The 27,588-nt window shown below is 39.3% G+C and overlaps 1 protein-coding gene across 2 annotated transcripts in view; it reads left to right on the top strand.

Annotated features, from left to right (window-relative positions):
* lrba (LPS-responsive vesicle trafficking, beach and anchor containing) overlaps window positions 1-27,588 on the top strand; it is a 991,104-nt gene that overhangs the window by 64,795 nt on the left and 898,721 nt on the right. For both annotated transcript variants that reach the window (XM_086011652.1, XM_086011642.1), the window contains exons 5-11: window positions 3,230-3,351; window positions 7,493-7,619; window positions 9,067-9,186; window positions 14,132-14,278; window positions 17,380-17,577; window positions 18,259-18,392; window positions 24,945-25,053. In XM_086011652.1, coding sequence (XP_085867778.1) covers window positions 3,230-3,351; window positions 7,493-7,619; window positions 9,067-9,186; window positions 14,132-14,278; window positions 17,380-17,577; window positions 18,259-18,392; window positions 24,945-25,053 — 957 coding nt within the window. The remainder of the gene's footprint in view (window positions 1-3,229; window positions 3,352-7,492; window positions 7,620-9,066; window positions 9,187-14,131; window positions 14,279-17,379; window positions 17,578-18,258; window positions 18,393-24,944; window positions 25,054-27,588) is intronic.

Genomic DNA, 27,588 nt, shown 5'->3' with positions numbered 1-27,588 from the left:
CTTCATTAAGATGGAGAGTGAAGTAGTTGACTCAGAGACTAGGATCCTGAATTTAAATAAAGGAAACTACAATGGTATGAGGTGTGAGTTGGCTAGGACGGATTGGGGAACGTTACTTAAAGGGTTGACAGTGGATAGACAATGGAAAATATTTAAAGATCGCATGGATGAACTACAGAATTTGTTCATCCCTGCTTGGCATAAAAATAAAACAAAAAAGGTGGCGCAACCGTGGCTAACGAGGGAAATCAGGGATAGCATAAGATACAAGGAGAGGACATATAAATTGGCCAGAAAAAGCAGCATACCTGAGGATTGGGAGCAGTTTAGGATTCAGCAAAGGAGGAGAAAGGGATTAATTAAGAGGGGGAAAATAGAGTATGAGAGTAAGCTTGCAGGGAACATAAAAACTGACTGTAAAAGCTTCTATAGATATGTGAAGAGAAAAAGATTGGTGAAGTCAAGCGTAGGTCCCTTGCAGTCAGAATCAGGGGAATTTATAATGGGGAACAAAGAAATGGCAGACCAATTAAATACATACTTTGGTTCTGTCTTCACAAAGGAGGACACAAATAACCTCCCAGAGATGTCGGGGAACATAGGGTCTAATGAGAGTGAGGAACTGAATGAAATCAGTATTTGTAGGGAAATGGTGTTCGGTAAATTGATGGGATTGAAGGCCGATAAATCCCCAGGGTCTGATAATCTACATCCTAGGGCACTTAAGGAAGTGGCCCTAGAAATAGTAGATGCATTGTTGGTCATCTTCCAAAATTCTATAGACTCTGGTACAGTTCCCATGGATTGGAGGGTAGCTAATGTAACTCCACTATTTAAAAAAGGTGGTCAAGAGAAAACGGGGAATTATAGACCGGTAAGGCTGACATTGGTAGTGGGGAAAACGCTCGAGTCCATTCTAAAAGATGTAATAGCAGAGCACTTGGAAAACAGTGACGGGATCGGACAAAATCAACATGGATTTACAAAAGGTAAATTGTGCTTGATTAATCTAGAATTTTTTGAGGATGTAACTGGTAGAATAGATAAGGGAGAACCAGTGGATGTGGTGTATTTGGACTTTCAGAAGGCTTTCGATAAGGTCCCGCATAAGAGATTGGCGTGCACAGTTAAAGCACATGGGATTGAGGGTAAGGTACTGACTTGGATAGAGAACTAGTTGGCAGACAGGAAGCAAAGAGTTGGAATAAACGGGTCTTTTTCCGAGTGGCAGGCAGTGACTAGTGGGGTACCGCAGGGATCGGTGCTAGGACCCCAGCTATTCACATAATTAATCTAGACCAGGGGACTAGATGCAATATCTCCAAGTTTGCAGATGACACAAAGCTGGGTGGGCGTGTGTGCTGTGAGGAGGATGCAGAAAAACTCCAGTATGATTTGGACAGGTTGGGTGATTGGACAGATGCAGTATAATGTGGATAAATGCGAGGTTATCCACTTTGGTGGCAAAAACAGGAAGGCAGATTATTATCTGAATGGCAATAGATTGGGAGAAGGGGAAGTGCAACGAGACCTAGGTGTCCTTGTGCATCAGTCGCGGAAGGTAAGCGTGTAGGTGCCGCAGGCGGTTAAGAAGGCAAATGGTATGTTGGCCTTAATAGCGAGAGGATTCAAGTACAGGAGCAAGGATGTCTTGCTGCAGTTGTACAAGGCCTTGGTGAGACTGCACCTTGGAGTATTGTGTGCAGTTTTGGTCGCCTTATCTGAGGAAGGATGCTCTTGCCATGGAAGGAGTGCAGCGAAGAGTCACCAGGCTGATGCCTGGGATGGCAGGAATGGTGTATGAGGGGAGATTGGGTTGATTGGGCTTATACTTGCTGGAGTTTAGAAGAATGAGAGGGGATCTCATTGAAACTTATAAAATTCTAACAGGACTAGACAGACTAGATGCAGGAAGGATGTTCCTGATGGGGGAGTCCAGAACCAGGGGTCAAAGTCTAAGGATAAGGGGTAAGCCATTTCGGACAGAGATGAGGAGGAATTTCTTCAGAGTGGTGAACCTGTGGAATTCTCAACCACAAAAGGCAGTTGAGGCCAATTCATTAAATATATTCAAGAAGGAGTTAGATATATTTCTTAAGGCTAAAGGGATCAAGGGATATGGGGAGAAAGCAGGGACAGGGTACTGAATTTGGATGATCAGCCATGATCTCATTAAATGGCGGAGCAGGCTCGAGGGGCCGAATGGCCTGCTCCTATCTTCTATGTTTCTATGACCATTGTATTTGCTGGAGATTGAGATATGATCTAAATTTAAAATATATTTAAAACATTAATTATTTGATTTCTTAAGTGTGCTAGGTTTAACTACTTTTATTTATGTTGGCTTGAAACTTAATGTTTATGCTGCTTATCTGCAGATATTTTGTTTGTTTTGATAGTTTTAGCGCCTGCCCCCCTCGTGGAATTTATTAGGGTGTCTGATGAGTACTCTGGCCATCGCCTATAGTGGGCAAATTGCATTTGCACGAATGCGCCCACTGAACTGTGGGGACTGAACTTAATGCAAGTCCTCCCTCTGCCCGAAGTATACAGTTGAATCTGCTTTTAATCACTGCTTACAGTGTATTGGAGCTGTTTGCAAGGCTTAGCATAATTTTTTTAATTGCCAATGAGTGCTGCTTTGCTGTTACTCTGAAATTATTTCAGAAGGTGGAAAGACATTGAAATTGCCACCTTTTAATGTAGTGGTCATTCATGACCTGCCCAACTTGATCACTACAACTGGATTCCTCTGTACTATCAGGTATTTGCTTACAAAAAATGGAAGTTGCATCTAGTCCGTGGATGGCTTTTGTCCAGTTGATGGTGCTTTGCTCTCCTTTTAATGAATGCTTTCTTATACAGTTATTCACACATCAATGTTACAAAAAGTGCAAAGTTTCACCCACCCCCCCCCCCCCCCAAAAAAAAATAATGTTACATCTGAGTGGAAAAAACTAATTTTGTCATGCTAAAATTTTACGAGTGAGATCTTTCTTGCAATTCCTCACAATGATTTCCAGATGATCCACTTCAGGTGGAAGATGAATTTTTAGGGAATCAACTCGCGGCATACTTGTGTATTTACTTGCTGGTTCAGGAGCACTGAAAACTGGTTTCTTGCTCTTCCATCTGGCTGAAGAATGATGCATGGCAATGGGTATCTGAGGAGGAAGAAAAATCTAAATGTGGCAAGAAAGAATTAATGGAGTGCTTTTGTGTATTTCAGGCGATAGCTTTGCCTCCAATTGCAAAGTGGCCCTATCAGAATGGCTTCACTTTTCACACATGGCTCAGAATGGATCCTTTGAATAATATCAACGTTGATAAAGACAAACCTTACTTATACTGGTAAGTGTATAGAAAGTTTAATTTTTTTCTTGTCCAATATAGGTTTCCCATTGCTTTCTCTTGCCTTAGTCCATGTCCACTATGAAAGTGGATTAGACTGGGCCTTCCCATTGACAACTGTCAGTACTATTGCTTGATCATTTAACAGAATCTGTTGTATTGATTCTGCCAAATTGTTGGCTGCTTTCCCTACCCACATACAAGATGGAGTACTTAGCTGCACAGTGCTCCATTTAGATGCTGTAGTGAGAACTGACAAAACTTGACCAATGAGGATGGGGAAGTTGGCATGATATTCAAAAATAGGGTTCAAATTAATACAACTGTTTTGACAATTACTTTAAAGTGAAGGTAGTTGTAAATAAGTACTTTTTAGGGTTCAGCTAGCTTTGTGACACAAACAACATTAGGAGGCTTGCAAGTCCGTCTTAAGTACTATTATTTTTCCACGTTTGAAATGTAGGATGAAGTATAACCTGGTAACAGGAGATAAATCATTTCTCACTAATTGGTGCAACTACATTAAGTGGTCTAATGTTTGGTGACCTGAGCAAAATTTACATAGACCCATAGTTTTCTGCATGAATCATCAAAAGTAAGTGCTCAACTAAAATAAAAATATTGTCAATATTTCCATTTGGGAACATCATTTTGAAGTTGAGTAATATTCATGGAATATCAAATAAGGGTATCTGACTTTGCAGGGGATCCCTTCATAACCAAATTTGGAATACTTAGTTACTGGATATACAGTGGATTTAATATTAATCTAACATTTTTCTTTAAGTGGACTAAAAACCTGTTTGTTTTTATGTTCCCGCTTCTAAAGAGAAATAAAATAAAAACTCTCTTCACACGTCATTCTCTGACACAGGTAAACAATTCATTCGCCGGTCCCTTTGCTGCTTGAGTTGAACTGTAGGAGGCACGTTTTGATTTATTTCCCACAACCCTCTATTGCCACTTGTTCCTGATGACCCAGCTGAGATTAGGGGTTCTTCATATGAGCAAGCATGGGTTTTAATCTACACCCTATGTTCTTGGTGCAGGGCACTGGCAAATCAACATGCTACACTTGAAGGTTTGTTAAAAACTGGTGTCAATGTTTTGAAATGAAACATTTTTCTAATTATTGTTACTGGAGTTACGGTCAGTTTGTTGGTAGAAAATAGGTTATAGCTGACATGGCACACTTATGACTAGGATAAGGAAGTTCTTGATAATGTATGACAATTTAGTCAGATGTAACAGTATATGGGCATATGTGGTAGTAGAATAGCAGAAAAATAACCTACATAATATAGAAATGTCCAAGTTAGAAGGGTAAAATTTTCATGAAATGTAGACCAAATAAAGATACAGAGAGGTACTTTTTATTTCAGTTTTTCCCCCCTGTGGTCCAGTGCTATGCCTGGAACTTAGGGCTAAAAATTGAGTAGCGCCCTTCGCCAGGGCGCTAAAAGTAGCGCCCTGGAAAAATTAGCGTCCCCGCGCCGGAAATTGAGTGGTTGCGCCCCAAGAGGGAAGCGGGGTACTACTGGAAGCGCCCTGCATCCCTCTTGGGGCACTGAGTCAATATTGCGGTGTTATGTGCAGCAGCGCCACATGCTGCGGCACGTCGTGCCGCGGTATTGCAGGCCTTCCTCCCCTTCTTAAAGGGGAGGGGCCTTGTGCAGCGCAACCTGGGGCCCAGCTGGGTCCCTGGGGATCAGGAGTGCAGGCAAAAGAGCCCGGTACTCGAAGTGCCGGGCTCTTGGAGCGCAGCCAGCACTCCGCGGGGGGGGGGGGGCGCGTTTCAGGAGGTCTGGGACGGGCGCGCAGGCAGGTGCTGGCAGGCGGCCAGCAACAAAAATGGCCGCCCCGCACCTCGTCTTTAAATTGCACCTCCCCGGCCGCAGGTAGGCCTCCCTGACCTCGTCAGACATGGTGTCTGGCAGTAAGTCAGGGGGTGCTCCCGAAGATTGTGGCCGGGGTGCTGCGCACGCCAATGACGTCATTGCTAGCGGCGCAGCGCCGCAGGGCGCTACTGGTTAGCACCACCACTAACCTCCCGCTGAATTTTGCGGAAGGCGTGGGCAGTGCCGCGCCCGGGTGCTAGTTGCATTGCGTCCCATTAGCGCCCTCTTAAGGTGCTAAGAGGAGGCGCAACCAACTGAATTTGTCCTCCTTCGTGTTCAATTCTCACTCGGTGCACTTGAACGTCTACTGAGATCATTACTGTTGGTGCACGCACAGTTGGAGCTAAACATAAAACTAGTAGATTCTGTTACTTTTATAAAAAGGGAAACGGAACTGAATTAAGAAGGCGCAGCAGTATATTCAAACCTTGTGTGAAGAGTGAGTGACACAGGAGATGTTAGTATTGTCAGTGGACTTCTAATCAAGGCAGATTATGGAATGGATATAAGTCGGTGAGCTTGGAAAGATGTTTAACAAGCATAATATCTTGCTCATGGAATTACTGCACTAGAAATTAATGGCAACATCTATGCATAATATCCATAATAATATAGTACCTTGCTAGAGGAGGCTCTACAATCATGTATTCAGTGGCTGCAGGTGTTGGCGCACTCCAAGAACTTTGCGTTCTTAGAGCAATGCAAAACTAATCGCACTGTCCTGTTTTCTTCTGATACCTTTGTATCTTCCTCTGCTATACTTATCAAAGCATTCCATACTACAACAACCCTCCTTGTGTAAAGAAATTTCTGAGCTCCTCTCGTCACTCTCTTAATGACAAATTTAAATTGATGGTCCATTGTCACTGTCTCCCCAGTCTGAGGAAATGGTCTTTCCTTATTTATTCTGTCAATTTTACATAATTTTAGAAATCTCTTAAATCCATTAACCTTCTTTGCTCCAGTGGAAATAGTCCCAGTATCTCAAGTCTGTCCACGTAACTATAGTTTCCCATCTCTGGCATAATTTTCATGAAGCTATACTATCTGTTCTCTCTGGCTTTAATGCCCTTTCATAATAGGGTGTTCAAAACTGCAGAAAGTACTCATAACTGAGGCCTAACCAATGTTTTGTATACATTCATTGCTACTTTACTCTTGGCCTTTTTTATGGCTCTATTTACCTGCACTTGAGTCTTCAGGGTGTTTGAGCCCCTGGGGGGGTCTCTCTTCATCATCCATACCTTTTCAGTGTCTTTCTATTATTCAGTACTTTTTCTCCCAAAATGTATTACCTCATGCTTATCCACATTAAATTACATTTTTCACTTGTCTGCCCATTTTGTTAACCTGTCTTTGTCTTCCTGAAGTCTTTTACGCCCCTCCTCGCTATTTGCTAAATGATTAATATAGGTGGCAAAATCCAGAAGAACAGTATCATTATTTATATTTGAGAGCTATTTGAGGAGAGATTTTGAATGCAAGTCCTGAAATTTAAATAGAAAATGTTAGAAACACTCAGCAAGCCAAGCAGCATCTGTGGAGAGAGAAACAAATTTAACGTTTCAGGTCAATTACCTTTCATGAATGACCTGACTTGCTGAATGTTTCCAGCATTTTCTGCTTTTATTTCAAATTTCCAGCATCTGCAGTATTTCACTTTTGTTTCTGAATTTTAATGTTTATTTAAGCAGAACTGTTTAGTAACACTGAGCACTGTGGCAGCGATACTCGGTAACAGTAGAATTATGAGAATTAGTTCAGTTTAATTTCAAGTTTTTTTGCTTGGCCATTCCTGTAAAAACATGCATCCTGAACAGATGAGGCAAATTGCATATTTAATATCCTAGGTTTACAGTTGCTCCCCTTTTGAGATGTGCATAGATTTATTTATACAACTATGAGGGGAACAAATGTATTTATTTATCAATCCACCATTTATCTTTTGAATGGAGGATCCAATCAAACCAAGAATTGCTTCATTGTCAGAATGTCTTTGACACACTTCTGTCCCAATCCTTTCAGTGCATCTGTCCCCCCCACTCCCACACCACAGTACTCTTTGCAAAAGTATAATGTTCGACTTATCATGAGTAATGTCACAGGAGATCTGCTATTAATTTAGGCCTCTTCATTTTTCATGTTTGCAGTTCTTGCAATATTACTTGGTGAGGTAATAATTAGATTATCAGGTTATTGATGAAGCTGAAAGTGCTCACTAAAAAGCTTTTTCTTTCCACTAGCTTCCGTACTAATAAAGGACTTGGATATTCTGCTCATTTTGTTGGTGGTTGTTTAATTGTGACATCAATAAAATCAAAAGGAAAAGGATTCCAGCATTGTGTGAAGTATGACTTCAAGCCACAGAAGGCAAGTATTCACCATCTGACATGCTTAACTTGAAGCTTGTGATGGCAAAATTTTATTTTTTAAGGAGTCAGGAGGTTTACATTGCTTAATAATCTACATATGTGGATTAAGTATCCACAAACTATTCTAATAAATATATTTTCCTGAATAGCTAACATGATGCTACATTTTGTACTGTAATGAAACCTTGCCACCTATTTTATTTGAATCATTTGTTTCAAGCTGGAAGTACTCCCAGTCCCAAGTTTGCTTAATCACTCAATGGGGTAGATGCACCATGTGATCTGATGCTAAGCCATACAGATGAGGGTCCCAAATGTGATTCATGTCGGTCCTAGTTAACTGCTGGTAGGAGTATTAGAATTTACCTTGCGGTTCCTGAGCTCAGTGGGGGAGAATCTTGCTGCTTGTCCTGGTTTCATGATAAATAAACAGTGTGCATGCCTGAAGAGGATAATACCTGGGTTCAGCTGTAATGCACTTGGTCGACTAGACTGTCGACATTTGTTGCTCTGGCTCAAGTGAACAAGGACCAATAGGACAAGGTGTAGCCAGTGCTTGTGATCATATCCCAGAATTGGCTGTTCAAGAAAGAACAGCAAAATGGATAAATGCCGAGCCAAACGAGGAGAGATTAGGAGGTGTGAGGGTTGTAAAGGAGGACAGGAAGGTTTAGTAGTCTGGGAAGGGAATTTCAGAGAGTGGGATCTATATGGCTGATGACATGGTTGCCAGTGGTGGGTTAGAGGAAGAGAGTATACATAAGAGGCTGGAGTCTGAGGAGGGGGGCGGCGGTTGGGCGGATGGCATGGAGTGGTTTTAGTACAAGGAAGAGAATTTTAAATTTGAGGCTCTGGGGGACTATGAAGTCAATCTAGGTCAACAAAGGTGTGGTTGTGGGATAGGCTATGAGCAGCAGAGATTTAAATGAGATGAAGTTTATGAAGGGTGGTGGATGGGATGTTGGCCAAGAGAACTTCTTGGTGACCCATTGTTGCTCTCGAGTCAGCCAACAGAGCATGATTTAATTTGTCCAACCAATGTAATGGACTTCAGATACCAACATTTGGAATAAAACATGGATATCTTGACCTGAAAATCACACTGAAATTTGTAGCATTTAAAAAAAAAAAAAAAAAAAAAATGGCCTAAATCGAATATGTGGACCTTTCTAGTTTATCCAGTGTCTTACATATAAAAATGTGGACAAATGGTTCATTATTGCAAATAGTAGAAATTTCAGTGTTGCTTTCTCGGAACTTGTAGCTGAGGAAAACTGTATTTGAATCCAGCAAGGTATTTTACTGGAGAACCACTTAAACTGCATTACAGTAGCTAATTCTTTATGTTCCTATATTTTGTTCATTATGACATTAAGCAACGTGCACCTTTTTACTGTGCCATTTCTTTCGGGTATATAAATTGTTTTAAAAATTCTTTATTATAGTGGTACATGGTGACTATAGTACATATCTACAATCGTTGGAAGAACAGTGAGATCCGGTGCTATGTGAATGGTGAACTGGCATCTTTTGGAGAGATTACATGGCTTGTGAATACCAGTGACGTAAGTAGTATTGTAAAGTTAAAAATTTGAAGATCTTTATTATAGATTTAGAAGCCAGTTTGTAGTCTTTTGTTTAAAGTAAAATATTAATTTTTTTTTATCTAACCGTAAATATTTCTAAACCTATTTAATTCACAAATTTAAATAACTATATTTGGTTTAAAATGCTTTAAAATTCTCTTACTCCTTTTGAATTTATGCTAATCACCTTGGTTGAGCGAATAGATCTCAGTCCATGCATGTTTTTACTATTGCATCTCGATTTTCTTGCTGGGGTACCTTTTGATCCATCCAAAACTGGCAAACTAGTCCTTTAGAGAAAGCATTAATTAAAATGTTTCTGGAACTGGAATGCAAGGTTAATATTCCAAAACTCAAGCATTCTACTTATTGGTCCTTGTTTCTCTTGCTGGTATGGTAAATATACTGATAATGAAAATTGGCTACTCAAGTTAATCTTGGCTGTGTGGGAGGATTTTGAGACATATGATACTGGAATTGGATATTAATTAGTTTCAGCCAACAAATTATGGTAACTTGGTCATTTCTTGCTTTTTATGAATTAAAAAGCTGCAATAATTAGAAGCTGTGAATTTCCAATACCAAATTGTATGCGAAGTGGTTTTACATGGAAGGTAAAGATTAAAAAATTTCAACTTGAACTTAATGCTAGCATGTTTTAAATAGCAATTTGCCTTTTCCGCTAGCCTAAATAAATAAAGGCTGTGCAATCGAGCCTAGTGAACTTAGCAAATATGGAACTGTTGAAACTAAACTGTATTCAATCATGTAATCCATGAATATTGCAAAAGGGTTTTGATATCCAACTTGTACTTGTATTTGAATGCCCCTAGTTCATATTCTGTTTCAATAATGGAAGTGTTTTTGATAGCATTTTTGATAGCATTTTTGAATCTTGAGTATAGAAAATACATCTGGTGATTAGCTTTTTCACTGCTGAAACTATGCCTTGTGTGATTAGAGTGAAGCCATTATTTTGGGCCAGCTGAATGATACAGGGGATCCTCAGTGCAGTCGGAAGCTTCAGCATTCAAGATTACAATTCACCTAGCAGGAAATTCCTGCCTCCGTCCTTGCTCCCTCTTTGTATTAGCGTCTTGTGCTCTAATTCCTATACCTAGATAATTGGTTTTTCACTAGATGGTACAGTTTACCTGCTGCAGTCACGAAATACTTTTACTTACACTAAGGAGGACACATAATCGGCATCTCATTAACTAATTTTAGTAGACAACCCCTTGCATATATTCGCATAAGTAAATGTGACTTGCGTGTGTATATCTAGAAAAAATCTATCGCTGTTCTGTAACCAAGGAAGTCAAGCACTCAACAATCTAAGAACACTTGCACACTCTGCTTTTTGTCATTTTACCAACAAACACACAAAAAGGCTAAAGCACACGTGGATATGTCGTGCAAATGTGTATTGAGAGCACATGCCCAATGATGGTGTGTACTCATTTTTATATTTAATAATCAGAAATGCAATTAGCCACATCTAAATTCACAATTAGTTACATGTGGCTAATGGATAATGTATTGGACAGCCTAGTCAGCTGCCTTTTGTGGCAGTGAGGCAATGCTGCTGCCAAGAGAGCTGTGGGTACTCAGTTGATACTCAGTTGATGAGCATATTCAAGACAGAGATCGATAGATTTTTGGGCACTAAGGGAATTATGGGCATAGAGCAGGAAAGTGGAGATGGTGTAGAATTTCAGCCATGATCTTATTGAATGGTGGAACAGGTTTGATGGGCCATATGGCCTACTCCTCCTATTGCTTATGTTTTTATGTTGGGGAAAAGGATCAGATTTTGGGGTTCAGTGCATTGTTAAAGGATACTTCTGAAGATGTGTTATTAACTTGAATTGCATTTCCATTTTCAGCATGTCTGGTACCTAACATAATTGCACAATTAACTAACTCTTTAACTTCCAGCAGTTGAGTCATGTGACATTTGGAAGTTGGAAATACTTTTAAGATATAAAAATGCATTTAACAGTAGCTTTCCAGGAACTTCATCCATTTCACTGACCTCTATTCCCCTTATTTCTCTCTTTATGAAAGGGATGTGAAAATTAAGTCCCCTATGCTTTCCTTGGTGACTGTATAGGATTTAAATCATATTCTAACTTGTCCTCCTTTCAAACTGTTTGAATTCTTACGAAAACACTTTTGCTCTTAGTTCTGATATTTAGCTCAACAAATTTAGTAAGCTTAAGACAATAGTTGATCCATCCTTCCTAATATAGCACAATGACCATATGCTGTAAGAAAGCTGAGTTTTGGTATCCTGACAAATATATGCGAAGGAGCTAGACAAATCCTTAATGTCCTCTGTGAATTCCTCACTCAGGATTCACCTGGGGGTTTATCTCCCAATGCAGGTCTAGTGAGGAATGAGCATTGACTTGGCTTGCCAAACCGTCTTGCACTAACCAGTTTGGATCAAAATGAATTTTATTTATTAACCCTCGATTAGGTTACCTGCAAGATGCTGATTGAGTGAATTAACTCTTGCCAAATCATCAAGGAAAAAGCAGACCACAAGTCATGCACTAAACACTATTTACAGGAAACTTTGTGCTATCCGGCACCGACGGGACCGAGCTGTTGCCGTTCCCTCAACTGCCGGACAAACCAGCGTTAATGTTGAAGCATACGGAGCTCCGTATCTGGCAACAGACACTGTTGCTTAGCAACAGCTTCTAAACAGTCAGCCGTACCTTGGCAGCGTCTGTCGCTTAGCAACAGCTTCAGAGAAACTTTGCAGAGCCTGACTGTTGGGGGGGGAAAAAAAAAGCCACGAGAAGAAAAAAAACCTAACAAAACGGCTCCTGATTTTTGCCGGTGGCTCGAGCTTGCCGGACATTTAGCCTCCGGATAACACACAGTTTCCTGTATTGGTTACAAGTCACAACTTAAAGTTGGGCACCTGATATGCATAAATGTAATCAGAGTTACCTAGCAGTTTAGTAGCATGAACAGAGTTACTTAAAACAAGTAGCAAAGGTTGTACAGCCAATTCAGTGTATCACTAAATCAGCGGTTATGGATGCTAAGTATTATCTATAGCAGCAACCAAAGGCTGAAGTTATAAATTAAGATTTCTTTAGAAATTAATTCCTTAGATAACTGACAAGTTAACAGCTTTGAATAGCTAGTCAATCAAATAGCTCAAGATTACGTGTGTGATTAACATCGTTCAGAGCTTACACAAACTCATCCTCACTAGCAGTGTGGTTGAGTCAATCTCCTTCCTTCCCTGGTGCAAGCAATAGCTTCTGGATTACTGAATCAATGGACCCCTTTGTAGTGGAGTTATCTCTTTCACTTGGATCTTTTGATTCCGACTGAACCCACCTTGCATACGAGTGACAATATCTGAGCTGGCTTCCCTCTTGTCTTTCTCAATCTCTGACTACTTAAAGTTGGGTATCTGGACACTTAATAGTGTTCAACAGCTGAATTCCATTAAGTGACACTTAGCTCTGCCTGAACAGTTGGTGTAGCCACAGCTTAGTTTTTGGCACTCTGTCCTTCAAGGTACCTTGTATTGGTAAGGGTAGCTCATACATGTGCTAAGTAAAAGTTCTTACAGAAGAAGAATAGAGAAAAGATGTCTTCTGCTTAATACACAGACCAAGAAAACTGCTACTTCTACCAAAGACAAAGAAAAACTCTTACTTCTAACTGACTCATGTGTCAAAAGGTCTCACCCCTTTTTTGTGTCCTCAAGTCAGTACTGAAGTATGGATTTCCAGATAGGTCAGCCGCACTTTTACAACCCTCCCCTACCTTACAGCCTTGCTTTTAACAAAGGGAGTCACACAAATATGAGGGGGTCATGACCTGTTTACCACTCTAAATGCTTCTTCCTTGGATCCAAGCAAGGGATAATGACTCTGACTTAATTTCTTAACTGCCTGTATTAACTATTTACTTCCCAGCACTAGGATCAACAGCTAAACTCCATATTATATAGGCACCCTCAGGCAGTTTACATGGTATTTCCCTTACAAATCTCAGTGGCTTCACCCTAGGTTTCTGTTCAAATAGTTTCCCAGTTCCATCTCCAGCAGCAGTTATATTATCCTCCTACCCTCCCCATATTAATTGACAAATTTGTTTCACTTTGCCGATGTGTTGGGGCCATGGCATTTTATGTATACCCTACAAATTCTTTGTAGTTCCTGGAAATTGTACATTGCCTATGGTCTGAAAGTCCATGGCAAGTTAATTTCTAAATAAAGGTTAGCACAATTAATTCTGTTACTACTTGGTAAGCAGGTAATTCTCGGGTTCAGTCAAGGGACATTCTATTTTCTCGCAGGCTACCTTGTGAGCTGAAGTGAAGCAAGTTTCTATGAAAAGTATTTACAGAATTGCAACATGGATTATGTGGGGTTCACAGCATTATTGCTTGGATTTAGTGAGTTTTGGTTCCTGCCCAATTTATGACTTACATTACTTGGTCAATCTACAGAAGTATATGAAGGTTCCTAAAGGAATAAAGTATTTCCCACTTTATGGTCAGTTTCATTCTGAGAGTGTAGGCATCCTGCACAGACTGATTTCCCAATCTGCCTACTTTTAAGTTCCACACAGGGAAACGCATGGGATGTGGTACCACTACCTTAAAGACACGGGTGGGGCATACCCTTCATATTGGAGGAATGCAAGAAGTTATGTGAGCAACGTCCTAATATGGCTTCACAAACACTCAAACTTGCTAAAGACTCATTTGGCTTGTGGAGGGTGTTTACATTCAAAGAATGAAGATGAGCCTACATGGTAGCTGATCTTTCCTTCAAAAAGCCTGTGTTTTGTAAATATCAATTTTTAGTTAAGAAATTCAAAATTTGAATTTAAAAAGTTGCGTAATGTGCACATTATAACCTAATCAGTAAGTTTTTGTTTTTAGACATTTGACAAATGTTTCCTGGGATCTTCAGAAACAGCAGATGCGAATCGAGTATTCTGTGGGCAACTTGGAGCAGTTTATGTCTTTGCTGAAGCTCTAAATGCAGCACAGATATTTGCAATATATCAACTTGGCCCTGGATATAAGGTATTCTAAGGCAAAAATTTAGTTTGAAGATACCTGACACCTTTGATTTTGAGATGTGATTCACTAGGCTGCATATCAATAAATGGTTACTACAGAATTTAAATTAATTGCAGCTCTTAACAGTTTGGATTAACAGCAAATTTACAAGACTTCTTGTAGTGACTTTAGTCATTAATGCTGAAGGTGATCCTCTATTAACATTTATGCTACTCATAGAATTTTGTTATTGGTTACCTTTAATTTGGGAAATACTAAGATTGTGCTGTGGAAGCTGTGATCTAATATTCGAAATGCAGCATGTCTCAATCAAATTTATAAATGTTTATGATACAAAAACTAATGTGGATCTATAATGGTGGCTGTCAAAGGGCGAGTAACAAATAGCGACTAGTCTTTTACCTCAGTGCTGACGTGCAGCTTCGAGAAGTAATGCCAAAACTACAGTGTGAAACAAAAATTAACATTGCACATATGATGTGACTTAATCAGTGCAAAATTAAAGATGTCCTCTATAGTTGGTACATTTCTGCCCAATAATGCAGTACTGCATAATTTGCAATCTCAATCCAGTAACACCTGTAGAAGACAACTGATTATTTCATAAAGTAGATTGATTGCTGTGAATGGAAAAAAATCAGTAAGAATAAAGTAATGTTAATAATTCACCTGTGCCTCAGGCTGACTTAAAATCTTTTTCAAAGTAGTAATAATGCTCTTCATGCCTGTCCCCCATCCCTTTTTCATGCATAGTTGAAAACTTACACTGTATATTTACTCCAAAGTTAAACATGCATTTGAATGTGGCGAGCTCCAGATTGGACCTTTTTTAGTTTTGTGAATCTAAGCACACACAATAGAAACTCTTCAGTAATTGTTGCAAGTGAATTTAAATCAGACAGCTGTAATAAACAGCCCAATTATGAAATTATATACTTTACCTCTCTCCCACCCCCCCCCCCCCCCCTTTTTGAAGGTGGCAATCCTATACTGCTTATATTTAAAAAGGGAGATGGAACAAATCCAGGTAATGATAGCCCTCTTAGGGCGCTAATGGGAGGTGCAAAGCTACCGAATTTTTCCCCCATGGACTTGCAAAAGGCCTTCAGTAAGTTACCACATGGTAGACTCGAGACTAAGGGCAGAGCATGTCGAGTCGGGGACAAGTAGCAGATTGGATAGCAAGCTGGCTACAAAACAGAAAAGATAGAGTAGGGCTTAAAGGTAGTTACTCAGACTAACAAAGGTGGTGATCCACGGGGATCAGTGTTGGGACCATTGTTCACGATTTACATGATTTGGCCTCTGGAATCGGAAGTACTATATCAGCATTTGCGGACAACACCAAATTTTGGTGCGGGGCAGGGGTATCGTTAATACTGAGGATGAATGTGCTAAAATAAAAGAAGACGTTAACAAACTTGCAGAATGGGCATGTAAATGGCAAATAAGTTTCAATATAGAGAAGTGTGAGGTGGTGCATTTTGGTATGAGGAATAAGGAGACCACCTACTTTTTGGAAAAATAAGAATCGAAATGGGGCAGAGGTATAAAGGGATCTAGGAGAACTGACTCAAACTTTATTAAAGTAGCAATGCAGGTTAACAAAGCCATAAAAAAGTGCAAACAAAGCACTTGGGTTCATTTCGAGAGGAATAGAATTTGAAAACTGTTCGAGAAGTGATGTTAAAATTGTATAGATCCTTAGCTAGACCACGTGTGGAGTACCGTGCACAGTTCTGGTCTTAATATTACAAAAAAGATATAGAAGCACTGTAGAAAGTGCAAAAAAGATTTACATGGATGATACCAGAACTGAGCGGGAACAACTATCAGGAAAGACTGAACAGGCTGGGCTCTTTTCTCTCGAAAAGAGAAGACTGAGCGGTGACCCGATCGAGGTCTTCAAAATTATAAACGCTTTTGAGAGGGTAGTTGTAGAGAAGATGTTTCCACTTGGAGAGTCCAAAACTAGGGATCATAAATATAAGATAGTCACTAATAAATCCAATAAGGAATTCAGGAGAAAGTTATTTATTTAGAGTGGTGAGAATGTAGAACTCACTACCACATTGAGTGGTTGAGGCAAATAGCACAGAGGCATTTATGGGGAAGCTAGATAAATACATGAGGGACAAAGGAATAGAAGATATGGTGATGGGTGAGATGAAGTAAGGTGGGAGGAGACCCGTGGAACAAAAACATCGGTAGAGACCTATTGGGCCGACTGGCTTATTTCTGTGCTGTTAATTCTATGTAATATTGTGAGAGAAAGTAAACTGACTTTGTTTTGGACACTTTTGCATATGTGCCAATCGCACATAGGTTTCTGTGAAAGTAGGGTAGACTGGGCACGTTGCATCTTGTATTCCTAGTTAAGTAGAATTGAAACTTGTGTTGTATAAACATGCCCCTATTTTACTGTGGTGTCATGTTCTTGAACTCACTTCCAAAGCCACCATTTTTACTGGAAAGTGAAATGCTAGACTTTATATAAATGCTGGTATTCTTTGGCCTAATGACCATGTTATGATGTGAACTGTTTGATTTGCTTTAAAATTACTGTTTTGTGTATTATGTACATAACTCTTTGCAATTGTTTATATGCCATTACCACAGTCTCATCCCAGAAAACCTAATTGAGCTTTCTGGGATTTCAATAATAAGCCAGTGGTAATATAGACCAAACTTAAGATTTGGCAAAATAACAAAAGAGAATGCTGGAAAAACTCAGCAGGTCAGGCAACATCCGTGGAGAAAAATTTGAGTTGACGTTTCGGGTTGAAACCATCTTTTTCAGGTCAGTGCAGCTTAAATCAGGGTTGTACGTCAATCCTCTGCACTGCTACTGGGAGTCAGGTGGAAATTTTGTCTATTAGCTTGAAGTTCAGAAGTGATGCTTGCTCTTGATTTTTTTAAAAATTATACAGTTGTAACATTACAGGTAAACTCAATACCACATAAGTCAGTCGACAGTACAGTTTTAAAGTTTGCATGCCTTGTTAAGCTGTGGGAAATGAGTCAGCCTGTATCAGTAAATAAACTTGGGCGTCATTTTATTTAATGAGTTGAGGTACTGATCTGAAATTTTTCTGCTTTTCCAGGGTACTTTCAAATTCAAGGCAGAAAGTGACCTCTTGCTTGCTGAACATCACAAGTCATTGCTCTATGATGGCAAACTGTCTAGTAGCATTGCATTCACGTACAACCCAAAGGCTACAGATGCTCAGCTCTGTCTAGAATCATCCCCTAAGGATAATCCATCTATTTTTGTTCATTCTCCACATGCTCTCATGCTTCAGGTAAAAGCCAAATTCTGTAGATAGCTGCATTGCACTGGTAAAAGTGCAACAAATGGCTTTGCTGTTGGAAAATATATTATTAACTGCAACATCTGAAACAGTCAGGGAATGTTGCAGACAGATATTTGCTATGATAAAATGTCATAAATGAGGGAATAAGTTCCTCAAAATTTAAGCTAGCTACTTCTACACAATTCAGGTGTTTAGAACACCCCATGCATATGAATTTTAAAGGCTCTGAGCTACCGTCATTTTCAATTTTGTCTTGTTTTTATTGCTAGTCTGGTAAGTACTGAATATATGCAAAACAAAAGTAAGATTAGTTTTTAATCTGTACATATGATCTATTTATATGAATAAAATATGTAGACGTAAGCTTTGTTACTTATTGAAGGATTTCATTGAACTTGTAAAGGTCATATTGGAGCTGTAGCTTTAAGTATAGTATATAACTCAACTTTAAAAGTTTGTTTAAAATAATTCCAAAGTATGAAAAATCTGACTGATCAAACTATAATCATATTAGTTGGTTTTGTTTTCAATGCTTTATCTAGTTTTAAGAAACTTCAGATATATACAAGTTTTCTCCTCTCCCACATCCAAAATATTTGTGTGAAGGTTTAAGTTCAAAGTTCATCTTTAAAGATTTTTGATTTTAAACTTGGATTTTTTTTTATATAGGATGTAAAAGCTGTTGTCACACATTCTGTACAAAGTGCTATACATTCAATTGGTGGTGTCCAGGTGCTTTTCCCATTGTTTGCACAGCTTGACTATAGTCAGCATTCTTTGGACCAAGTTGACAGCACTGTTTGGTAAGTGAATCTGAGATCTGTTGCGTCCTGTTCTGGGGTTAATTATTCATTATCCATGGGATATTGTGGATGGGTTAACAAATTGAATGTAGGATGGTTGGTTGTTCCAGAAATTTCCTTTTGGAACATGTGGTGCTCACTTCCTACACTACCCCAGTTGATCTAGCTGCAATTATTTCATTATTTGCATCAGAAGAACTTAAAATAAGCATTGGTCAGATGAAGATGAGTTGTTTTTAACAGCTAAAGTTGCTGGTAAATGAGCCTTTTGATTCGTAAATAACTAATTGTTTGCATACATCTGAAGGACTGACTGGTAAAGAAATCTACTTTATTGGTGATACTGAATTTTTTTTAGTTATAGTTAGCAAAGTTTATTTCTCAGAATAAATGTAACTAGGTGAAGTATGAACTTTATTGGGGTTAGCTGGAGCTTGAGAAATTTCACATTGCATAGGTTTTGTGAGAGATGTTTGGCATATGATTTTGAAATGCGTGTATTTTAAAATGTGGAGCTCACGTCTTTTTTGGGTTATTTAAATTCTGACCAGAAGGATCCTGGATAGTTTACGGTTGTAGGGTTACTGTTGATTTCTTTATAATATGAAGTTCCTGAGGACTTATTTTAACCTTTTGAGGGCATGCAGAATATTATAAAATATCTAGTAAGTTTTGGTGTTTTATAGCCTAGCTGTGATTAGTTTTGTACTCGATTTTTATTTGCTTTTCAAAATGAGAAGGAATTCTCTTTATTTCTCTCTCTCTCTCTCTCTCTCTCTCTCTCTTGCTGTCTGAGGATTTGGGGGTGTACATAGTATCTGGAATATGGATGTCAAGGGGCCTATCTCGCTACCGATTTTTGCTTGCACTTCCTGTCCACACAACTTAAATTTCTCTTCAGGTTTTCATCAGACATTTTGTATCAACTTTTTCCCATTCCTATGTCTGTATAAGTGTTGTCTTTATTGTGAAATTGGGTGGCTGTGGAAGAAGTTTGAGCTGTTTCGCCCATTTCAGATGCCATCTAATTTTTTCACTAATGATTATCCTGGAAGATAAGTTGGTTTTTAACTTTAACTTTGAACTTTTAAATGTCACATTTGTCTTTTAACAAGCATTAATAATCATATTCATGCTTTAAGTTTACTTTTAAACTGAGAATTGCTTTTCCTGCTGGCCCCATGCTGTGCCTCTTACCCACTCCTGCTTCACTGATGAGAAGCTCAGTCTGCTTTTTCCACTCCCAAGCTCATTGACCAACATCAGAGACATGTTCTTAGAATTATTTGTTTCAAATCTGAGGCCCATTCTTAAATATACTTTATTTTTAAAATCAGAAGCCTGTTCTTCGATTGATTTATCCATAACAAAATTTGAGACTTCTCACCATCTTCCCCTTCCCCAGTTTAAAAACAAATCCCAAAATACCATTTACTAAAAATAGAATTTTACTTATTCAGTCACTCTAATTGAGTGGCCTTGATGTTATTCCCTACAAGGTGTGATCACACCTATTATAAAACAATAAAATCCCATGCCCACAGTGTGAAAGAAACAAAAGTGAAGGAGGAGAGGATATTTTCATGTAGATTTGCCAGGGTGAGTACCATCAGCGAGGAGTGGGTGAGTGTGTTTTTGGGGGTGGGGGGGCTCAACCTGAAAATGTTTGAGAATCACTGATTCAGATAAATTGGTTCAAAATTCTTGTCCGGCATTTGTATGGTCAGCCTCTCATGTCCCTGTCATTGTTTTGTTAGTGGCTGTGCCTATTGGTGAACACCCTGTCTTTGATGCTCAGCCTCCCTCCCACCGTAGAGTAAAAGTACAATAAGTGATCTAAGCAACTTGATCACAGCTGGGAATGCAACAGGATACTATCTAATAGCTGGTCTGCTTTCAAAATCTTCGGGTTCCTGCTCAGAACCAGAAGGTCATTGGGGAGGATGAGACCTGTGGGCTGTGAAACTGTTGGCAGCAAATGTTACTGGTGCCAGAGCAGTTAACATCCCCCAAAAGGCTAATGGGCAGTTAAGTGACATCCTCCTGGGTCCCCTCACTGAATATAACTGAACACTCTAATGTACTGCCACTCGGTCCCCTCAATAATGCTCGCTCTTGGTCACCCCAATGCTCCCATGCTGTAGCCGATCCAATGGTCTCACTCCAAATATTCTCTCTCCAATCCTTCAGAACCTTGCACCCTCTCCCTAATATTTCCAAACCCGACACTATTTCCAAATCCCAAAAACCTAAAAATACTATGACCCTTTCCCAAAACCAATCTCCTAGTGCTCCCACAAGCTCTGAGCCCTCTCGCAGTGCTTCGCACTCTATACATCTCATCCAATCCTGCCACACTCTGCTACCCTGTTCCCGCTGCTCCAAAAATGCATACCCCTCCACTATTGCCATATCCTGGGAAATCTCCCTAATGTTTGTACACCTATGCTCCCTGTCCATTAATCCTACATATATTCCCTCCTCCCACGTACAGCAAAAAATCCAGTCCATGATTCCCATGTCCCATACCTGCACGCCACTTCTCCATACCTCAGCACTGCCACGTTCATAACCTCTTCCAAGCATTACCATGTGCTCTTGCACTGCTCCCATTGCTTCCAAATGATCCAGACTCCCCCTTCCCACTCCTCCAGTACCCTTGAAATGCCTTCTAATTCTTCCACTCCTGTAAGTCCCCCTCCCAAATTCTTGCACACCTTGAAACCTCCTCATACTTCTGAACTTCAAGAATTTCCTCCACAGTGCTTAAAATAAAAACTATATATATATTTTATAACTTTCCTACATAATCTTTCCCTCACAATTTTATTCCTACTGTAACATCCTTGTTCCTGCTTACAAAAAAGCCACAGCAGTTTCTTCTCGCTTATCTCTCTGACCTGTGCCGCAAGAGATCTGCTGGGCATTTATTCATAGAAGACGTAATGGTCATATTTTTCTGAGAACTTGCGCATGTATGATGTAGGGACCCTTGAACAACGCAATAGAAAGAGGAAATTATGGAGTAAGTGACATACACCACGTCATTATTTTCCTGAGACTTGTGCGCCACTCCGCTGTTACTCTCACTGAAAACATTGAGAAGTTAATTATAGCTCCGCCCTCCATTAAAATCAATGATGATTGCTATTTTCTTGGATTAATGGCAGTTTTCATGCTGCTGACTCAAAAATAATGGCAATGGCGATGCTGATCTGGCAGCGGTGTGTTTTGTTTGATTTGAAGAATCCAGCAGTGAAACTGTCAAAAATCACAAAATTCAAAAAGGGACATTACAGTTTACGACTGTGTGGCTGTTAATGGTTCCAACACCATCATCAAGTTTGCAGATGACACCACGGTAGTAGGCCAGATCACCAACAACGATGAGTCAGCCTACAGGGAGGAGGTCCAGCATCTCGTGAAGTGGTGCGCCGACAACAACCTGGCCCTTAACACCAAGAAAACAAAGGAAATAATCGTGGACTTCAGGAAGTCCAAAGGCGGAAGTCACACCCCCATCCACATCAATGGGGCGGAGGTGGAAAGGGTGGCCAGCTTTAAGTTCCTCGGAGTCCACATCACGGAAGACCTCTCCTGGTCCCTCAACACCTCCTCTCTGGTGAAGAAGGCCCAGCAGCGCCTATATTTCCTGAGGAGGCTGAAGGGATGTAATCTGTCACCCCTGATCCTCTCTAACTTCTACCGCTGCACTATAGAGAGCATCCTGACAAACTGTATCACGGTATGGTATGGCAGCTGTAGCTCCCATGACCGGAAAGCCCTGCAGCGGGTAGTCAAAACTGCCCAACGCATTACCGGCACCCGGCTACCGACCGTAGAGCATATATATCAGAAACGCTGCCTACGGAGGGCACAGTCCATCATCAAAGACCCTACCCACCCCAGCCACAGTCTGTTCGCCCTCCTACCATCTGGAAGACGCTACAGATGCATTCGCACCCGTACGACCAGATTTAGGAACAGCTTCTTTCCCAGGGCTGTCATCCTACTGAACTCCACAAATAAACACTAAAGCCTGCACATCTGCCAATGCACTTTATTATGGTCATATTTATGCTAATATACTGCAAGCCAAATGTATAAATGTATGTTGAATGTTTAAGTGTCCTAATCCAAATTGTACACTCTCGGGAGCCGCAAGCCTACATTTCGTTGTACTGCACTTGTGCACTAACAATGACAATAAAAGTTGATTTGATTTGAAAATAAATATCTAGAATATGTCTTTGTCACTTAACAGTAATATGTGTAAAATGCCTCCTAAAATGAATTGCACCAATTCCTGTATAATTAGTGGAAATAAAATAAAACAATCAGAGTCAAGTTTCTACATTTCCCCAGAAGTAACAAACCTAGATCATCAATCCTGGGATAGTGCCATCTCATTCATTTAAAAAAAAAAGTTACCTTTTCTTGTTTTCCGCTTTTCTTTTAAGAAGTGTTTCTTTCCCCTTTCCTCCTTTTTCTTCTCATTTGCAGTAAATCCCATCATAGGTTCTGTGCTTTTTTGCCAGTGTCGCCTAATATCGTCAATTTCACAACACCAAAATCTACCAGTATGTGTGTTGTGGAAGTTAGTCAGCGGCTGCATACAACTTATCTGACACTCAGGATTACATACTTGCGGAAATACCAAGAAAGAACAGTGCCTTATGCTTACACTCCTATGTTCAGCAAAATAAAATATTGCATATAAGTAGGCTGGGTTAGTTAACACTTTGAACTCCAGACTCTAAAGCACATACGGGACAGAGGCTGAAACTAACTGTCTCTCTTTCCCCCCCACCCCCCAGTTATTGTCCCTGAAATTGATGTGCAGTACATTTCAGCTGTAGGTGATGCAGTTGTTTGTAACAGACTGAGATTTTCCTTCTAATAAGGTGGACCCGCTCAAAAAAAGTGCTTAAAATCTACAAGCTTAATCTTTTTGTGGGGGCAGTTAGGTAAGTGGGGTTGATGAAAGAGACAGGCATCACAAACCCTTTGCTCCCAAAACAGGCACGACATTACAGTTATTGTACTGAAGAGTGTGCACTATCTGACAAGCAATTAGGTTTCTTGCGTGCTCAATGATGAGTTTAACAAGGGGCTATGACACATACAGGAGGAGAGCTTGTACAGATTTAGTAAGATTTAAAATTGAGACTATGTAGCCTATTAATTAAAGACCACGATGGTATTCGCTTAGTTACTAGAGTCAAGCCTGGTGTCGCTAAGTTTGAAAACAAATGAAGTTAAAAATGTATATGTTCTTTTAGCCGCTAGTAAGTTTTGTTTATTTATTGCAGTTTTTCAGATACATCACTTTGTTCGCACTACACTTTAGTTCTCTTTTTAATTACATTAAAGTTGCATTTGAAATTGTTAGAAAAGTGACCAAAGTGGCCCTCACAGCCTGTGAACTCTTATCATTCAGTAGCCGTTGGTTGTGCCACATCTAATTTGCGGCTATGCTTGCTGTGGCATATTCTAATTAGAAATGCATGAAAATAGAGACACGCCATCAACAGTGAGATCGACGTGCTAGACGGCGAGATTTACTCTGAATTCCTTCAGCAATTCGCAAGATGTGCCTTGTCACAAAGTTGTATGAATGTATCTGTGAAGCTTCAGAGTTGTGCCAAAACTCTTAACAAATTCTAGAATGTTCAGCATATTATCTATGAAACATGTGGGCTAGAATTTCATTAAATGTTGTGCAGTGTTTACTGACTGCACTCGGCTAAATGAATATTGATTACTTTATTAGCATGCATTTATATGCTGCTTGCATTGTGTTTAACCTTACTATTCTGCTCAAAGTATCTCTAAGTATGGTTAAATATTTGCATGTACTAACAATATGTAATGTATTGTTGTGAACTTTGTATAGATGCAAAAATATATGCATGTCCCACTTTTTATTCCCTTTCGTAACAAAGCTTTTTGCCATTTTACTGTTGACTTCTGATTATTAGAAGCCATTTGACCTGGCCAGGGAGAGCACAACTATTCTGAATTTGCATGTAGCAGTGTGAGATGAGACTGGTTGGTCTGTCACCTCTTTCCTGTCGCATGAATTCATCACCACATGGCCCAGCACAGAACAACTGAAATAACTGATTTCTTTACATTGGACATAGAATTCATGGTATTCCCAGGGCATCTTCTTTCAATAGTTTTCTAGTTGGCAGGTCCATGCACTGAATAATAAGTGGCGTGCTTTTCCACAAGGGGAGAAGGAAATGTTGAGAGTCTTCACTTTTTTTATTGATGGCTACAGATTAGCATTGACCGAGGTCTCGAAGAAGTTCACTCCCCAGTGCTCTTGGTTAGGACATGCTACTTGGGTGCATTTTGGGATCTAAAAAGGAAGAGGAGCAGGGGGAAAGCTTAATGTGCAACTTTATTTTAAAGTTCATGTAGGTTAATGTTGGCCTATGTAATTAGCATAGGTTTTAAGTGCCAAATTAAGTTGTACTGTGAAATTCTCCTGGTTCAAGTATGTTTAAAAAGTTAATATCTTCATCTTTTTCTGGCTTTTTTTAGTTCCACATTGTTGGCATTTATAATGGAGTTACTGAAGAACTCGGTGGCTATGCAAGAGCAAATACTCTCTTGTAAGGGCTTTCTTGTCATTGGGTTTAGCCTTGAAAAGGTAAATATTGTAACAATAATAGCTATGGTGTGTACTGTTTTAAACTAGGCTTAGCAACCAGTTTAATGGCATTAAACCTAAAACTTAAAATTCAGGGTTTTAAGGAACACACTAGTAAGTACTTTGTCTAATTAAATACCAGCTGAAACATTTTAGGTAAAATAAGTTCATGGTAAAATTCTGATTACACTAAGGTCCATTTTTTCTTAACTATCTCTACGTTTAGAGTTCTGCAGAACACCTCCATTTAGAGTGCAGGGTGACTTCATTAAAAGGGCAAAATCAATGACCAATATACATGCTCCAAGTACTCTTGTTCGTTTTTTTTATTGGCAGAACAGCAGATTTGCAAACATTTGCTGGTTAGGTGTCTCTTCAGATTTGTGGAGTAAAAAAAAGTGTCAAACTAAATCTGCAGCTTAAAAAAATTTAGCTCTCTGGACTTATACTATTTATAATGACCAATAGAGCTAAATGATTAACTTATTTGACACTCTTTTGCCTATGTAAATAAGAAAGAACTTGCATTTGTGTAGCGCCATTCACATTCTTAAGACATCCCAAAGTGCTTCAGTCGATGAAATACTTTAAAAATGTAATCACTGTTGTAATGCAGGCAAACTGCAGCCAATTTGCGCACAGCGATGTTCCACAAACAGCAATGAGATAAATGACCAGATCATTTGTTTTACTGGTGTTGATTGAGGGGTAGACGATAGCCAAGAACCAGATGAACACTCTGATCATCGTGGAATAGTGCCATGGGATCTTTTACGTTCACCTGAGAGGGCAAATACTAACCCAGTTGTGTGTCTTTTCTGAAATACAGCACATCCAATAATGCAGGACTCCTTCAGTAGTTCACTCAGGTGTTGGCCTAGATTTCCTGCTGAAGTCCCTGGAGTGGGGCTTGAACCCACAACCTACTGACCAGGGTCCACATCATAAACTTTCCCTAAACAAAGGGTGCATAGAATGCAAATCATTAATTTTACCTAAACAATAAAAATTAAGGCCTTAATGGTGAGGATTTTCACTGCTGCTACAGTACAATTAGGTGGTATAGAAAATTATTAAACAATGCTGTGCTAAAAATACTGGTGGTATAGGACCAGAATCTGAAATTACTCGATGCCCATACTTGTAGAGTTACTAAGCCATGAATTGGTGCTGTTTCTGTATAGTATTTGACATTTCTATTAGAATTTAAAATGTGAACATTTGCTGAAATGTAAACAAAATTGCATGCTAACAAAATTTGAAACGGCGACAGCCCTTCCCAATGACATTGCACGCATACCTTTAATTCGTAAAGACACAAATATACTGTTCAGTTGGGAGGGGAAAAATACAATTGCTTCAAATTGCAGTGGATTTTTTTTGCTTGTACGGTACTGAAATGAAACTATTTGCATTCTGTCTTAATCACAGTGATGTGTATAACTATTCCACAGAAATAAGAACATTTAGAACAGTAATATTAAAAGTACTCTTCTAAAATTGTTGAGTTGGAAATTATTCATATTGAATATGCTTTGTGGCTTTCCAAGATGATTTCATCATGTGCCATAAAATAGGTTCAATTATTTTGTTTCATGTGAAGTTAATGTGCATTTATTGCTGTCTTGTTTTTATCAAATTTGGAATGTGTCAGATCGATGGTAAAAATTTAGAAAACAATTAAGATCTCTACTAATGTGTCAATATTCGCTGACAATTTTAATTACTGCTTATTGTGAAATAGAATGAAAGGGATATAGAGAACTGTAGAATGTGTTTATTTCAGTTGTCCTCTGAGTTAAACAATTTATTTTTGGTGCAGCAATCCTACTCTTGCAAAAAGGGAACATTTGTTACTATTACTTAGTCAATATGCATTGAGAATCCAGTTGACTTTCAAAAATATAAAAGGTTTTGGATGTCATCAGTGGAGTGGGTAGACTGATCTGATAATCTGCAATAAACATTCTGAATCCATTTGCTCCAGAATCATCTTGTAAACTGGCTTTTGTAAATGCATTGTTTCACTCTAGTCTAAGATGGAATAAGTACATTTCTGTTTTATTTTTGATTCAAGAACCTGCCCATTTTAAACATGAACTTTAAGCTGTGGCATAAATGCTCAGTTTGTTTACTATAGGCTAAGTAGGGCATAATCTAGCCATAACTTTTTCCTTGGGCGGGATACTCCATCTAGTGGTCTGGCTGAAAACTGAAGCATATTGAACATCTTGGGTGATGGATATAAACTCCCAATGGTCACCTAAGTCAGTGACTGTGTGTGGTTAGCAGTGTATTGTACCTTCTGTGCTGCTTTATTGCTAGTTGAAATTAGAACCAACTGGATAGATTGGACAGTACTACCTGTTATCAGTTACCAGACCAGTTCTGTTCAGTTGTATTCAGCAGTTTTGATTGAGTAATTTTTCCTATTATCAGACATTGCCCTATACTGGCTATATTTCTAAATATCTGTTCTTTGGATATACTGTATTTTTCCAAATTTAAAATCCTAGCCTTACTGAATATCTACTA

The sequence above is a fragment of the Somniosus microcephalus genome, chromosome 2 (assembly GCF_052327205.1).
Source record: "Somniosus microcephalus isolate GS21.2 chromosome 2, FLI_Smic_1.0, whole genome shotgun sequence".
In the NCBI taxonomy this organism is placed as follows: Eukaryota; Metazoa; Chordata; class Chondrichthyes; order Squaliformes; family Somniosidae; genus Somniosus; species Somniosus microcephalus.
This window is presented reverse-complemented; position numbering and strand designations above follow the sequence as displayed.